This window comes from Pleurodeles waltl, chromosome 7, assembly GCF_031143425.1.
Source record: "Pleurodeles waltl isolate 20211129_DDA chromosome 7, aPleWal1.hap1.20221129, whole genome shotgun sequence".
Classification (NCBI taxonomy): Eukaryota; Metazoa; Chordata; class Amphibia; order Caudata; family Salamandridae; genus Pleurodeles; species Pleurodeles waltl.
In genome coordinates this window covers 354,322,408-354,336,009 of record NC_090446.1, presented here as the reverse complement: position 1 = coordinate 354,336,009, position 13,602 = coordinate 354,322,408, and the positions used below count along the sequence as shown (strand labels likewise).

The 13,602-nt window shown below is 42.4% G+C and overlaps 1 protein-coding gene across 5 annotated transcripts in view; it reads left to right on the top strand.

Moving 5' to 3' along the window:
• ZHX3 (zinc fingers and homeoboxes 3) overlaps nt 1-12,964 on the top strand; it is an 82,113-nt gene extending 69,149 nt beyond the window's left edge. For 4 of the 5 annotated variants that reach the window (XM_069243793.1, XM_069243792.1, XM_069243794.1 and 1 more), the window contains 2 exons: nt 2,912-5,864; nt 12,314-12,964. In XM_069243793.1, coding sequence (XP_069099894.1) covers nt 3,035-5,864; nt 12,314-12,324 — 2,841 coding nt within the window. In that variant the 5' untranslated portion in view covers nt 2,912-3,034 and the 3' untranslated portion in view covers nt 12,325-12,964. The remainder of the gene's footprint in view (nt 1-2,911; nt 5,865-12,313) is intronic. The other variant, XM_069243791.1, reaches the window with a different exon arrangement.
• The last annotated feature ends 638 nt before the right edge of the window (nt 12,965-13,602 follow it).

The window sequence follows — 13,602 nt, the reverse complement described above, 5'->3', positions numbered from 1 at the left end:
TACCTAGGGCCTACCTTAGGGGTGCCTTACATGTATCAAAAGGGATGATTTGGGCCTGGCAAGTGGGTACCCTTGCCAGGTCAAACTGGCAGTTTACAACTGCACACACACACACACACACACACACACACACACACACACATCCTGCAGTGGCAGGTCTGAGCCATGTTTACAGGGCTACATACGTGGGTGGCACAATCAGTGCAGCAGGCCCACTAGTAGCATTTGATTTACAGGCCCTGGGCACCTCTAGGGAACAAGGTCAAGGGAGAGGGAATAAACTAAAACTGTTTTGAGTATTATGTATTTGTACAGCACACCATGTGTACTCCAAACTGAAAACGGGTTGGGGCATAACTAGCAGACCGGGAATTAATTATGAGAATCTCTAGTGGCTTTCCTGAAAGTAAGATAATTAGCTGTGGAAAAGGAAAGTGAGTTCCTAGGGAAATATTAGCTGGAGTAAAGGAATGTAATTTCATGTTAACTCCTGCAAAACCCGTGAAAGAACCGGAGCACACCTCCAATTAGAGTTCATAGGTATAGTCCCAGAATTACAGTAATGTATTGAGAAACAAATTTAATGTGACATCGATGTTTAAATGCACACTGAAACCTTAGAGGCAAGTTGGACACATGTAAACTGAATAAAAATGTAAAAGACTTCAAAACAAGAATAGTTGAAAAGTCGTTGTTGAACTGATCAGTAGCTGAAGACTATGAAGATATTAAATTCAGTGCTTCTCGTACTTGGATATGATTAGCTGGTACATGTTTCATTGAAGACAACTTCCTCAAGGCTTTTTTTTTTTTAGCTCTCCAGAACATTAAAGCAAATGTAGTAAAGGAATTGTCTGCCTTGCAGGACACATCTTTGTGTTGTAAATAAACCTCCCAAGGTATAGATAGAAACCATATGGTACACTAAGTGGGAATTATTGAATGAGATTCAAGTTAATATTGAATTCAGGTTTGCAAGATCCGAATGCTGAGAGTGGCACAAGATCTGCAATGTGGACTCAGATAGTGTATTTGTCCTGTGAGTAAATTAGTCCCAGTGCAAAAGTATTCTTCGGGTGTATTCACTGTTACTGCACATTGTGTGACTGGAGTGCAACCCCAGAATATGTACCAAATAGTTTAAAGCAGCTTGTGGTGTGAAGCAGGGCTTTCACGTTGCACAGTGCCACCTGTAATGATCTCCTCTATAGGACAGACTTTCTTTCCTGGAAGGAAGCTCTGCTTAAAATAAATCCCACCCATACATATGTAAGCTCTGCCTTCCAGAATATCCTGTTTTCGAATGAACTCTTCACTACACCCAGGGCACACACTTACAGTCAACGCATTATAGGTAGTCCATGCACCTACGCCCAACATATGTTCTACAGCCCCTAATCTGGGTTTCGTCCGATTACCAACAATTGATTAAAGAAAATTGTCACACTTCTTGTTCAAAGGGCCATCTTCTGTTTTAGACTAAACTATCATGCCTTCATGCGCACAAGTAGCTACAAAGTTAGCAAAATGCAACCAGATCAACAACACTGTTATAAACCAGCAATATATAGTGTAGATCCATTCCGGTAAACACGCCTCTTTATCCGCAAAACATTGAACCAAAAATTACCTACTTAGACTGTGATGCAAATATTTCTTCGGCCAAGCAAAGCACAGCCAGTCTCCCAATGCAGAAAAATGCAATTGGCCTACATTAAATTGCATAACCGCTCCCAAACTAAACAACAGAGATACCCTCTTCCAAGTTTACACAACAAGAGACATGTCAATTAAATGAAGACTTGGCATGCCTCTTTTGATAACATGGTGTTGATTGTAGTTCGAGGACCATCAGTGCAAGATTGAGAATGGTGCTTTTTTAATCAAAGAGGTTGTGACTGTAAGTGAAGCATCTTAATACCATCAGGAAATCACACATTGATACTAAACCACGAGAGATGCAGAAAAGGTAAGAGCAGCGTGAAAGTGAAGGATGATTGGAAAAAAGTTGTTGATAAATCTCTTTCAGCATGCTACGTGGTGAGAATCCAAATAAGTGTTTATATGGATATTAATGGGACGTTATTTAAGAGTGTGTTGTCTGAGTCACGTACAGATAGGGACCTGCCCCGCATTGCATGCATTTCAATTTGATCAGCATTTCTAATGTGTGATGTTTTTGTTCAGATAGCATTGAAAACGTCTAACATATTGTGTATATTATTTTGGACTTAACAATATGTTGAGACACAAAACCGTTTAAGTCTATTTGCTTGCCTGACTGTTGGCCTCGTCCTGAGTTGACATGGATATTTGCTACTTTATTTATTTGGTACATCCTCTCCTGTCCTTGATTGCCACAATTGTCTGTACCTCAAGAGTAGGTGGACATGTTACTACAAAGACTTGTCAAGAACAGCAGTCTTCTAACTTTGCAATCTCATTTTTTCTTACCAGTTATAGTACAGTTCTTTTCATTGTTGTTAATTACTTGTCTGCTACTGACATTATATTGACTGTATCTAAAACCAGTTAAGAGGTTGCTAAGAATTTATTAACTGCTTGTAAGTGTTTGCTGTTTTGTTAGTTTCATGCAGTGCGGTTACTGATTCCTTAATGGAAATTTCACGTTGCTTTGTCTCAGGCTCTGTAAAATATTATTTTACTAAATTTTGTGATGTAGTACATGTTTAGATGCTTTGCACTAGTCCTAAACATAGAATGTACTATGGGGTTTTCTTATGTTTTCATACAGTCTGAATTATTTGAGATTCCCTTCCTTTATGTCTTAGCTCATATTTGATGTAAACAAATAGAGTTTTAGAGTTCAGCATTGAATTTCACTTGTATTGCTTTGGCTGAAGACTACAATCCAAAGTACAGTCTCAGTTTTTCTTTCTCTTCATAATAGGTTCTGAGGGAAAATTGATCTTCAGTGCCATCATGATGAGAGAACACCCCTTAGAAGCTAATGGATAACGTTTGATCTTCACAAAAGTATTCTAAAAGAGACCGTCACTAACCAGCAGCAGCAATGGCCAGTAAACGAAAATCTACCACTCCTTGCATGATACCACTAAAAACAATGGCATTGTCTGATAAGGAAAGGCACAGTGCAGAAGAAGATGAGGATGGTAATCAGGAGGGTGTGCCCACCAAAATGCAAGCAGTGAGCAACCTTACGAACAGTGAGGTTGAGAATTCAGCAGCAGATATTAATTTGTCCAATGGTCATCACAATATCATGGAAAGTGATAAGTACATTTGCAAATACTGTGATTTTGGAACTCAGGAGGTAAACATGTTTGTAGAGCACATTGGATCTAAGCACTTAGAGTTCCTTAATGACCCTTCCTATGTTTGTATAGAGTGCAGCTTCCTTGTGAAAACTCACGAAGAGCTTGTTCATCACAATGAGGAGTGCCACTCTGATGAGGCTAACTTTATGTGGCACGTGGTCAAACATGACAATCAAACGACCGTGGAGCAAAGTTTCTCCACTGTCCACAACAGCCAGGACTTGCAAGGAGATTTCTATGAGGGGGCAGTTGATGGGCAGTCTGAAATCACCATAAGTAAAACTCCTATTATGAAGTTAATGAAAAGTAAACCGGACACCAAAAAACATCTCACAGCAAATGAGAACGTTTCAAATCTGTTACTCAGTGAAACAAAGGAAAATAATGCAAATCCTTCACCCACAATAAAGACATTGCCAGTAACCCAAACCCAATCTCCATTTGTTACTAGTTCATTAGTAGGGACAGTAACTAGTCCATTGATAGGGAATGTTCCTTTGATACAGGCTGGTCTCACACAGCTGGTATCGTTGCCACTGCAGCAACATCCAGCAGTGCTGCAGCACCTGCAGCAGCAGTCACAGCCTCTTGAACACACGCAACAACCACCCAATTCAAAATCCCTTCCCAAAGTGATGATTCCCCTGAGCTGCATTCCGACATATGACGGGACCATGGACTCCAACGCTTTCTTGAAGAATTCTTTCAATAAATTCCCCTACCCTACTAAAGCTGAACTTTGTTACTTGACAGTTGTCACAAAATACCAGGAGGAACAGATAAAGATTTGGTTTACTGCACAGAGATTGAAACAAGGCATTAGTTGGTCCCCAGAGGAGATTGAAGAAGCACGTAAAAAAATGTTTAACACAATCATCCAAACAGTTTCACAACCCACCTTCACAGTTTTGAATGCTCCAATTGTTGCAAATGCAAGTAGTGTTCAACAGCTTTTCCAGACATCTTTACCTGGCCATTTTGTTGGACAACCTAAAGGAGCAGGTGGATTGCTAGTGACACAGCCATTTATAACCAATGGAATGCAGGCTACCAGCTCCACACTCACATTAGCAGTTGCAGCGATTCCAAAGGAGCCAAGTCCTGACCAGCCCAATATGTCACAGGTAAAAGTGGTAAATGCTACTCCGTCTTTGATCACTTCCTGCCCTAACATCTCGTCACAAAGTGCAATTGATGCTAATCTTGGTAGGTGCAAGAAGTCCCGTATCCAAAAGGATGCACTGAAAAGTAGCTTTCTTAAAAGTCAGTTTCCTGCCCATAGCGAAGTTGAAAGGCTTACAAAGATAACAGGACTTACTAGAAGAGAGGTGCGGAAATGGTTCAGTGACCATAGATACCATTGGCGCATTAACAAAGGTCAGAAATCCTTCCACATGGATGAAAATAGCCCAGAAGCTAGTGATTCTTACCCAGAGGTTTCTTGTGATGTATCTGTGAAAGAACACGATCTTACTGACTCTTCACCTGCAACTCCTCCTGTTGTTCCACATGTAACGAGGCGGCAGGGGTGGCACCAGACACCAGATTTTACACCAACGAAATACAAAGAACGGGCACCAGAACAACTGAGAGCTCTGGAAGGAAGTTTTGCTCTAAATAATTTCCCATCTGCAGAGGAAGTGGACCGTTTACGAAGTGAAACGAAAATGACCAGACGAGAGATTGATGGTTGGTTTTCTGAAAGGAGAAAGAAGTTTGCTGAGGAAAGTAAGAAGGAAGCAAAAAAACAGCATGATTCAGAGGAAGAAGAATTGGAAGAAAGAGTCTTGTCAGAAGAGCCAAAGAAGCCTGACGAGGATGAATCCCTCGATATGGAAAAAGGTAGTCCACTTTCAGGTGAGCGCAAAGTGAGTCCCATTAAAATCAATCTTAAGAACCTTAAGGTTACAGATACAAATGGTAAAGGTGCATTACAAGAGGTTGCAGTAAACACCCTACAAAATGATGATCTAAGTAGGCCATCAACACCACCAAAAGGCAAGCTTCATTATAAAAAAACAGCCCAGCAGAGGCATTTACTTAAAAAACTGTTTGTTAAAACTCAGTGGCCAACCCACCGTGAATACGACAGCGTGGCAGTACAGGCTTGTCTCCCAAGACCAGAGGTGGTCCGGTGGTTCGGTGACAACAGATACGCCTTTAAAAATGGGCAGTTGAAGTGGTATGATGATTACAGCAAGGGAAATTTCCCTCCAGGACTGGAAGGCATCAAATTAAGCAGCATAGAATTATTGCGGGATTACTACAAAGAACATAACATGCTTTATGAAGATGACATGGAGATGTTGTGCGAAAAAACTGAAATGATACCTGAGGAAATTCGGATGTGGTTTGCAGAAATGATGAGTGAAGACAGTAAGGCATTGTCTGAAGCTGGTAGTGAAGACCAGCAATCAAGTTTTGATGAGCAAACCGAGAGGCAGCGACAAGCATGTAATGCTTATTCAGAAGTGTCTGACAATAGTGAGTCTGAGGAGCCCAGTGCTGCAGAAGGGTGCCACGAGCTTCTTAAAGCATGCAGTCCAAAGATAAGGACTGAGATAAGTAAGTACCTGAAATGCATAGATAAATGTAAATTGTGTTTAGTTTTGTAGACGTACTCCATGTTATTGAATTTTTGTGTCCATAAATCATAGTGTCAGATTGCAAATTACCAGTGTTCTCCTTTTGACTTGTAAGGCTAAAATTGGATTGATTATAAGTGACATGGCTAACATTATTTGGTATAGGTCAGACTGCCCTATATCTACTGTCTGGAGGAGACAAAGTCCACCTGCATGTCAGAGGTGTCGGCCTTGTTGTTATTACAGAAAACAAAATGTTATATGAAAGATAAAGGAACCACATCAAAATTGCTTGCCTAACGTACTTGGAAATACGGGCTACTTCAACTTTGTGGAGATCGGGTCTGTCAGTGCTTAGCATTGGATCTTTTCCAGTTGGGCATTGGGGTTTGCTAGGAGTATGCTTTTGCTTGGTGGAAGGTTGGACGTGGTAATTCTGTGGTGCCTGCTTGGTTGGCAGTTCGTTGGATGTCATGTAGAAATGAAGGGGATGGAGTTAGGTGATGAACTCTGTTTGAATGTTGCTGTGGAGGGGAGATTAGGCCTCTGTAGAGAGGACTCTTATTGGGGTTGTTCTGTTCTTGTAGGAGCTTGGCTGTCTACCCATTTGGCACAAGGTCATTTAGACTGCTATACTAGCAGTTCTAAACCACCACTTAACAAAGTGGTGACTTTCGTGAAGATTATATCAGCTAGTAACCCCAGTCCATTGGAACTCAACAACAGTGCTCAATAAATAATTGCCCAATCAGTGCTTTTTCTTTGAAAAAGGAAAAGTAACTTTATATCTGATAGAGACTTATATCTGCAGATTTCTTACTTCGGAATAATCTCCAGGTGTCATACTGGATCCATAACTTTTCAAGCAGTGTCTCTGCTCGCGATAGGTGAGGTCGTTCAGCTCAGCAACTATATTGCCCGTGTCAGAAATTGACTTTTTTCTCTGTTTTGTTGAAGTTCTTTTTCTAGACTTGTCTTCCACCGTGTTAGGGAAGTCCCCCAAGAAACAGGTGGGGTTTAACCCCTGTGGTTCCTGTCACACACAAACGTGTGTCAGACCCCCCAATCCGGTTTGCATATGGTATGTGGGGCCGGACCACAATTTCAAGATTTATGAGGACTGCCATGCCATGAATCCCAAGGTGCTGAGGAAGTGTTCCTTGAAACTCCTAGTCAGCTGACAATGGCCTACTCCACGACAGCCCAGATCTGGGTTGCCAGGAAGGTCCTGTCTCACAGCCTTCAGGTAAGTCCCATAAAAAAAGGACTCGAAGAAGTCAAAGCACTCTTCAACTTCACACCGGTCCAAATCTTAGGGTGAGTTGCAGGAACATTGTCACTCTAGGTCCTGCTCCTCCTACACATAGCATGCCTCTGGGTCCCCACTGCACCCCCTTGTGGTTTCTGGAGCGACTTCTACCCAACTCAGTAAGTGCTGTGAGGCCATGCACTGCAATATTGAACAGGCCAACCCCTCTGGAGCACCTTTGGACCCCATGGGTTTGGCAGGTGCCCTACTGGATTTCCTCCACCGGGCCTACCCTTGGTACTAGTTGGGCTCCCTGGATCCAGACAGGCTCAGATTGCAAGACTACAACCCACCCAGTGCCTATTTCGCTACCTCCATTCCTGTGCTGCCCACATCCCAAGGCGCCTCTTACCCTGTCATACCAGACTCTGAGACATAGAGCCTGGTCATCCAGACCTCCTCCTCCTCCTCCTCCTCCTCCAAAGTCAACCATGGTGCAATCCCTGCCCCACCAGCAGATAGGTAATCCAAGAGGCTGGACACTTCTGGCATAAGAATGTTCTCTTCCGCTGCCCTTACACTGTAGCCCATGCCTTTCAGGCAGATACACCCACACAGTTTCATATTCGGTTACCCAAGTGGGTTCCCTTGGTCTTGGAGGAGGTGTTAGTCGTACTGTTCACCATTTGCTGCTGACTGTATGTGACCAGCTTGCTAAGCAGAGCGTTTTGATTGTCAGTGGCACTCAGATGCCCGACTGGCTAAGATAGACTTGCTTTTCGAGGGATGTCCAGGAATCCTTTATCAACATGCCCTTCAATGGCATTTGTCCCTTCAGGGACAAGGCAGAATCAGCGCCAGAGCACTTTAAGGATAGCCAAGCCATTGCCAAGTCATTGGACCTTTCCATGACTCCATGCCACCCTCCTTCTGCCTTTCTCCCCTTCCCAGCCTCCAAGGCCAACAGACTTCCTAGTCCTCTTGTAGCTGCATGTGCAGCTCCCACAAGTCTTATGTGACAGCCAGCCTGAGGTCTACCCAGTCTGCCACCCCAACCACCAACCCCCCCCGTCTACCCCTCCTTTAAACCCCGTCCCCAAGGAACCGTAGCTTCAACAGCACTTTAGCTTTCCCTCTTACCATCACAGACACCCAATTGGTGGCAAGATCCAACATCACCTGCCCCACTGGTGGTCCATAACATCAGACAAGTGGGTACTTCGGATTGTTCAGCGTGGTTACTGCACCACCAATGCCACCATCCTCCAAATGGCTGAGGGAACACCACCTTTCACTGTTCTGTCAGAAAGTACAGACTCTTTTGGCCAAAGGAGCCATTAAGAAGGTGCTGGCATCAGAAGTAGGTTGTATTTGCTATTCTCTTGGTGCCTAGGAAGGATGGATGCCTCTGCCCTATTTTAGATCTGCCCTCTCATTTCCTTCCTGAAGAAGGAGACATTTGAAATGCTCAAATTAGCTCAGTTTCTGTCTACTCTAGACTCTGGGTGGTTGCGCTGGACTTGCACTACTCATACTTCATATTCACGTCCTGCCTCCCCATAGGCACCTACTGCAGTTCACATGGGCTGCAAGTATCATCAGTTTGCTGTGCTCCCCTTATGCCATACTAGCACCCATCGGGTGTTCACCAAGGTGATGGTGGTGGTTGCAGCATACCTGCGGAGGTCAGGGTGTCCACTTTTCTCCTAACTCGATGACAGGCTATTGTAGGCTGGCTTGTCCCAGACCGTGTTCTCCACCTCCAGGCTACAGTGTACCTCCTACGTTTGCTGAGGTTCAGTATAAATGTGCTGAAGTAGCACGAGATTCTCTCTCAAACAAACCCTTTCAACTGAGCTATTCTGTACAGAGTACAGTTTAGAGCCTGTCCTCTGGAATGGTGAGTCCCTTATATTCAGGCTATAATTGCAATGTTTCAGCCTTTGTCCTGGATTTTGGTGAGACTGACTCTGAGGCTGCTGTGTCGCATGTCCTCCTGCAACCTTCTGGTAACAAATCCTCATTAGCATATGAAGGCTGTATAGTGGGACCTGAAGTCCCAGTGGATGCAGCACCAGGGGAATCTCTCCAATGTGGTCCAAATATCAAAGGGAACTTCCTTGCAGTGGTAGCTGTCAAACCGTGATTGGGTCGGCAGCAGACAGTCTCCCTTCTTCAAGCAGAGCTGACTGTAGTGACAGATGTCATCCTGGGCTTGGACGACCATGTTTGAGAGGTGAAGATCAGAAGACTCTTGAGTCTGAGCTCTACATCAACTTGCTGGAGAAGAGAGTGATCCGACTGACTTTGAAAGCCTTTCTTCCTTCTATCAAGGAAACACTAGTTCAGTTGTTTATGGACAACACCACTGGCATGTGCTGCAGGTCCTGTATCTCTGGACATGACTGAAACGTAAGGGCATTCCCCTGTGGTTCAACATCTGTCAGGCTCTCTGCACGTCAGAGTGGACAAACTCTGCTGTCAATGCCTATTGGACCATGAATGGTGTCTCCAGCCTGAGGTAGTGCAAGGTCTCTTGAGAAGTTGGGGAGAACCTTGGTTAGACCTGTTTGCCACTGCTGAGTACCACAATATCAGTACTTGTGGACGCTGGAGTTTCCAAGGCGAGACTCACTCTTAGAAGCTTTTCGTCTTGAGTGAAGTTTAAATTAAGGAGAGATTAGCACATGAAACATTAAGGCCCGAGGCACACAAAATATACATTTCCTTTTTATTGACAGTCTCCCTCTGTTTGCATCCCGTTTGATTGACTAATTCCCAAAAAATAAAGCTTAGGCATAGAGCACATCGTTGGTACCTTAGATGCATAGCACCCATCTCTTAGAGGGCTTATTAGCAGATTCAAGTCCTGAACTGCACCAACCACCTTCTCCTCTGTACCTTGAGGGGCGCCAGTAGCTGGACAGTACTCACATATATATATTAGCATTACTACTACCAGAACATAGTATTAACATTCCAGGCAATGTTGTTTATTACCATCATCTACTGGAGAACCTCCAGAGTAGTTGCCACTAATGAGAGGGAGAGAGCAGGCATTCACATTTGTAATTGGAAGAAATATATTTTATCAAGGGAGTTATGGATTCAGGTGCAAATGTGCAGTTTTTACTAAATACACAAGAAATTGCCTTACTGGATATGTAGTTTCAAATAGTCCCCTTGTTTTTGGAAATGCATCAGATACAAGTGTATTTAACATGTTTATTTTGGTCTGAAGCAAAGAAGCTCTCTATTCCAAATCTAAGGATCAACTTTATTTGTTTTCAATTTCAGGATGGTAACTGGGAAATTATTGTGTAAATATGGCACTCTCACTAATTCCTGCAGTAATTCTCTATTTCTCAGAGGACTCTTTGGGACAGACTCTGAATTCTACAGTATTCCTGTATCCCAAAATGATTGACATTAATTGAATTTGAAATGTTGTGAGTTGATAGATCTAAGTGGTATTTCCATGCTCTTTTGTAATCAAACCTTCAGAGGTATTTATCAGCTTTATGTGGAGACTTGGGAAGGAGTCTGACCAAGAGGAGATATGTAATTTGGTGTACACAACCAGACTAAGGCGGTCATTGTGACTCCGGCAGTCTTTAGACCGCCATTGACGTGGTGACGGCCGGACCGCCACCAATGTGGCAGTCCGGCAGCAACATTACGACCGTGTCGGTTGCACCATGGTCAGACCGCTAGATCACAACTTGTCCTCAGTCCGGCAGTTCTGGTGGTCCTGATCCGCTAGGGCAGTGCTGGGGGATTACGAGTCCCCTCTCTTTTAGTTTATACATGCTATCAGCACCGCCATGTAAAGGCTGGTGGAGACTTGGCATGGGCAGTGCAAGGGCCCTCATGGACAGCCCCATTGCGCTTTTCACTGTTGCCTCAAGTTGAAGAAAAGCTTATGGCATGGTAACAGTTACAACATATAATCAAGAAGGAGAGATTCCTTCATTTTGTTACTGTTGTCACTCAGACTTTCTGTGGCCTGCTTCATTGAGTTCTCGCCCGGAATATAGATACATCCAGGTGGGCTCATCTTCTCATGGAGGGAGATATGCTATCTTATTCTTGTGGAGGGATCTACAAAAATGATTACAATGGCCTGAAAGAGACACCCCCAGGAGAGTCTCATCATTTAGACTGGCTTTTTTTTATGGATAATATGTAGCTCCAAGTTGTTACTTTTCGGACAGTAATTTAAACAGTCTTAATATAAGTACTTGATTCCCCACTTACCCATCACTACCCACTTTAAATCCTAATCACTTTACCTATGGTTATGTAGTGATTCGACATTTTTGTGGTATTTCACTTACAAAGTAGGTTGCTACGGTGTTCCCCTGTGCCAGTTTTCATTTTAAATTTCCTGCCTACATACTTTATATTGCAACAGCATCTGAACATAACGACCACCTATACTGAGGTGCAATTCATACGTTCCGATGGAACCCACTCTTTTTCCATACCTAGGAACAGAGTCTTTATGGCCTGTGTTAACTGGCACACACTTGGCTTACCACATAGATAGTGAGAAGTGGCTTTTGGTAGGCCCTATAGAGTATATGCTGTGGGGGCCTTTTATGGTTTTTCTATTGCATATGTGGACCATTGTGTCTCTGAGCCTTCTCCCCCTCCTGTGGGTGAAAACAACCTGTTTTTCAAGAGAAGAGTTCCAAGAATTCAGTTTTCTCGAATGTTTGTTAGTTAGTAACTTAGTTAGTATTATAAGTAGTAACACATGAGCAGATTGTAACTAGGTTTAAGCAGATAGGTCTCCAAGAGTGCCTCTCGTTATTTTTCGCTCAGTTCTTGGTCTTTTTTTAATGATGGTTTATGGATAGTCATGTTTTCTCAATTTAGCACTAAGGGATTTTGCTTGTCTTATGAAATCCTCTTTGTTACAGAAGTTCCTCCATAATACAAATGATAATGTCGCGAGGAAGAACAAACGTACATCTGCTTACTTGCATTCATTTAATAGTGGAACTCTAATGCTAACTTTACCCAAATGAATGAGACACATCGAGGATTTTGGCATACACCATTTGAAGTATATGTGATTCAGGCAGGTCACAAGCTCATTAATTTCTTGAATGTAAAGGACTGTGAAGCCTGCCCTTCCATACATTTTTACTTTTTTATTTCTCTTTTGCTTTCAGAAGGTGATTGACAGGGATGATACGTGCACAAAGAAGTGGTTACATAAAGGAGCAACAATTTTATGTTCGAAGTCTGATCTGAATCCAAGAAGGACATGAATTTTCTGATCAATCCGACTGCTATTTCTGCAGCACACGTCAGACAGTCTAAAACTCCCCACTGCTGACGAAAGAAGGATGTTGATTTCTTATGCTACGACCCTTCTTGGACTAACACACCCAATTTAATGGTGCTCTTAGGCATTATGATTTAGGGGCATATAGTTCTCTTGCACAGCAATAGCACATGGCATGTATGCTCAGTGCAATTGGTGTTATGAAAAATAATACACCCTTGACAGCAATTGTATTATTAAATTGTCTATGTAGATATACTAAAGCTCCAGTGAGAGACTGTAAAGTGTTTTCTATTGCATAGCAACTGCCCAACTTGGCAGTGCAATTTTTCTATTTTCTCTATATTTGTAATGTGATATTTGTTTGTGTTTTTAAATTCCCTTATTTATAGAGACAGTTTATTGGTGTTAATTTTTGTTGCATAATATGAATGTAATTACATTTTTCTAAAAAAAAAAAAAAAAAAAAATGCTTTATCTAATCCACTATTACAATAAGAAAAATAAAACCATTCTCTAATTTCTCTAATACAGCACCATGAAAACTAATACATCTTATGTAGTAAAAACCACACACTTAAGTACTCATTCTACATTAGCACATCAGATTTCAATGAAGTTAGATAAGAGAGATAAAAACTTCTTTTCCAAAGGATGATCTAATCAAAATCATCAAAAATATGTTTATGCTTAAACCACATGACGGTTCACATCGCTCAGTTGGAAGTGTAAGACATTTAATGCAGCTTGATATTTGAACGCTAATATTTTGTCATGTGTCAACATGTTTAACAATGTTGTATGATCTGTGGATTAGTGAGGTTGTTTGAGCCAGTTTCGATTGTAATTCTGTGTGTGCTCAAGAGACTTGAGGAATAGATTCAGGATGCTAACAGTCATACAGCCCACATGCTTGTATGATTGTGGTCCTTCCCTTTAGGCTTACCCTGTAATTGTGGAGGTGATTCCCTCAGTAGATGACAGTTACCATTAAATGTATCTTGTGCTCTAATAGGAAGTTCAAGTGACATTTTAATCTTAAATTCAATTAAAATCATCCTCGCCTGTGAGTTTACTGCTCACACAAGCCTGTGAACATCCTTTGCAGTGGGAACTGAAGACTCCCTTCTCCTGATTTTGGAGAAAACCTAGACAATGAGATCAGATACTACA